The following is a 2,806-nucleotide window of genomic DNA, read 5'->3' as shown; positions in this document are numbered from 1 at the left end:
AGTTGCCGGTGTTGACTACAACGTCAAACCGCCTTAGGGACTCCGGCTCCAGATTTTCTGTCGGGGTTTACTCCCTTAGCCTTTCCCCTGAGGAGGTATGCCGCAAGGCAGCGGAGGTTTGGAGTCAGAGTTTCCCTTCTCCTTAGCCTTTCCCCTGAAGAGGTATGCCGCAAGGCAGCAGAGGTTTTTTTTTTTTTTTTTTTTCATTTAGAAATGAAACAATTAAGTATTTGCTTTATTAATATACTAGGCTTAGACCTGCAGTTTAACAAGCCAGCCTAAAATAGCACCATGGTTAGACTATAGCCTGCTTTTCCAAGCCATCATTTTACAACTTATTAAACAAACAAGGGATCAAATGTCTCTCATCCACCTGATGTGGTCTTTTTATACACATACCACTAATAAGTCCCATTTGGAACAGCTGAAAATCTTTTTAAAAGCTTTGCAGATGAGCTCATGAACACAAATTTCACCATTAAATAAGTTAGGTCAAACAGAAGGAACTCAGACAAGTTGTTGCCCAATCAGAGCTCATTATTTGTAAATCAGCCTGCCCCCACCAACACCCTTAAAAACCACACCTTGACTCAATTATTGAAAATCTACATGTAACAAAGTGAAAGGATTAATTTCCATTACTCAATTCCTTAACCCAGGTTAAAACTAATGAAATTCGACTCTCCCCCCTTTTCAAAGAAATAGACTTTCTGTAAAAAGATATACAATTTTTACAGACAAACAGATTTACAAGTTGTTTTTATCTTAAAAATTGAGGATATTCCACATTGTAACTGCAATTATTGAGCCTTAAGTCAAGTATTCTTGGCCCTTACAAGGCTAATAAACTAAATCACTCAAACCAAGCCAAAGTAGAACAGTTATAAAAGTCCTGAGCACTTGGACTTTCTATTCTTCAAGAAGCATACCTGGGAAAGCTAATCCTAGACAGGAAAAAGCTTCCCTTCACACACTGTTGTACAGTACTGAGGCTTCTAGTCATAGTTCTGTTGTAGCTTAAATCCACTTTGCATGGTTCACTGGCATTGTTAGTGCTTCTCTTTTAACACTATAAGAAGTTAATAAATTCAATGGGCATATTTAATGAACTCTGTATGACTAGCCTGGCCACTCTCCTCTTCTAGACAAGGACATGGAATCTCTCCACCCTGCCATGTTCACTAAATCTGAAAGTCCTCCTCCGTGGCCTCCCAAGTTTGCCTCTTGCTGAAACTGAACCTTGCTTCTCTCAGTTAGAGACTCTTCAAGAGGGACTACTTTTCCCATGTTATTGATTCCTGTTGGCCATAATCCTCTTGCCACTTTCCTACGTTGCTTGGAGGTTACAGCCTGGGCAGCTTGGAGTTCAACTTCATAAATATATTTATTGACTTCACAGCAGATGGATGTGGATTTGGTGCCTGAAGTTGGTTAAGAGTCAATTATTTCACTTAAACGGCTATCTTATTAGATATGCCAAACCAGCTCCTACTCCAGCAACACCTGCAAAAGCCAGCAGCACGTTTCTGATGCCGCCTTCTAGGTCCTCTACGTGGAAGAACTCCACAAACCCATCCCAGCCTCTTTGTTTGACTAGCCAGTCTCGTTTTGTCCTTACGAGAACATCTGTGATGCTTTCCGCTAATGGTTCAATGCAGCTTTCTTGGTTTATACTCTTCAAGTGTTTTGCCACAAAGGCCCCAAAAGAAATAAGAGTCACAATTCTGCCCCAGTTTGTTACTCCGTCACTAAAAACATGAGCCATCACGCGAGACAAAGATTTGACGTCGTCCTCGTTTTTGATGTCCAGTTTCCGAAGCATACCTTGGAAGGCCGTCTCGTGGTTCCGCTGCACACCGTCCCCGACCCGCCGAAGGGTCTCTAATGCCTTCCGGCTGGCAGCCGCAGGCCCGCCCATTGGCTTCGCGTCCTTGGCGCCGGTCGCTTGTTCCCTAAGGTACCGAGAGATAATCTCCAGCGACTGCCGGTACAATTCGTCGTCCTCCTCCTCCTCTGCTGGGGGCGGCGTCGAGGGCAGTGAACCTCCCGGTACGGGGCCATTACTGGCCTCCCCGACCAACTCCAGCAAGGGCAGGACAGCCGGCCGCTTCCCGAGAGGCTCGGGCTCGTACCCGTCCAGCTCCTCTTCGGGCGACATAATGGCGTCGGCGCCCGCGGCTTCCATTTCTTCAGGCAGCGGCGCGCGGCGGGCGGGCGCGAACAGCCGCCTCAAGGGGGTCGCGGTGACGTTGGGGCCCTCGGCGCCAATGGGCGAAGGCCGCGGGACCCTCCGGGCGTCCGGCGCGAGTGCGGCCGGGGGGCTAGCGCCGGTGCTTCCGCCAATCACCGCTCCCGCTTCCCCTCCTTCTGCCTCTCGCCTGGCCGGGGCTTCCTTCCCCGCAGTCAGAAGCCGCTCTCCCGGAGGGGAGGCGGAGGCGGCGCCGCCGCCACCGCTGCTGGCCCCTAACCTGGCCCCCCCACAGTAGAGGTTGAGTCCAATTACTGCGTTTCTCTTGAGGCCAAACATTTCAAGCCTGTGTCTCCGTTGCCCGGCTGAGAAAAAAGGGGTAAGCTGCGGCTGACTCCTTACTTGAAGGAAGCGGAAGTAAGGAGTCAGCAGAGGTTTTTTGGAATCAGAGTTTTCCTTCTCTGATGTGCCCTGACTGGAAGATTGAACCAGCGACACTTAGCTCGCAGGCCGACGCTCAATCCACTGAGCCAAACCAGCCAGGGGGAAATACAATAATTAATAAACAATAATAATCACAACTGTAAACCTACTTTTGCCCACCCCTGTACACTGAGT

At 48.6% G+C, this 2,806-nt stretch overlaps 1 protein-coding gene across 1 annotated transcript; it reads right to left on the bottom strand.

Moving 5' to 3' along the window:
* Nucleotides 1-1,278: 1,278 nt before the first annotated feature.
* On the bottom strand, nt 1,279-2,602 carry LOC150008847 (induced myeloid leukemia cell differentiation protein Mcl-1 homolog). Its single transcript, XM_090279030.1, has one exon. It carries the CDS (start codon nt 2,525-2,527, stop codon nt 1,460-1,462), a length of 1,068 nt encoding a protein of 355 aa, XP_090135156.1. The 5' UTR covers nt 2,528-2,602; the 3' UTR covers nt 1,279-1,459.
* Nucleotides 2,603-2,806: the final 204 nt, after the last annotated feature.

Source organism: Furipterus horrens, unplaced genomic scaffold, assembly GCF_987537825.1.
Source record: "Furipterus horrens unplaced genomic scaffold, mFurHor1.1.pri manual_scaffold_5, whole genome shotgun sequence".
NCBI classification, from domain to species: Eukaryota; Metazoa; Chordata; class Mammalia; order Chiroptera; family Furipteridae; genus Furipterus; species Furipterus horrens.
This window is presented reverse-complemented; position numbering and strand designations above follow the sequence as displayed.

Excerpts from the sequence above, each read along its gene's own strand:
- LOC150008847 (XM_090279030.1), bottom strand. The coding sequence starts at position 2,527 with ATGTTTGGCCTCAAGAGAAACGCAGTAATTGGACTCAACCTCTACTGT.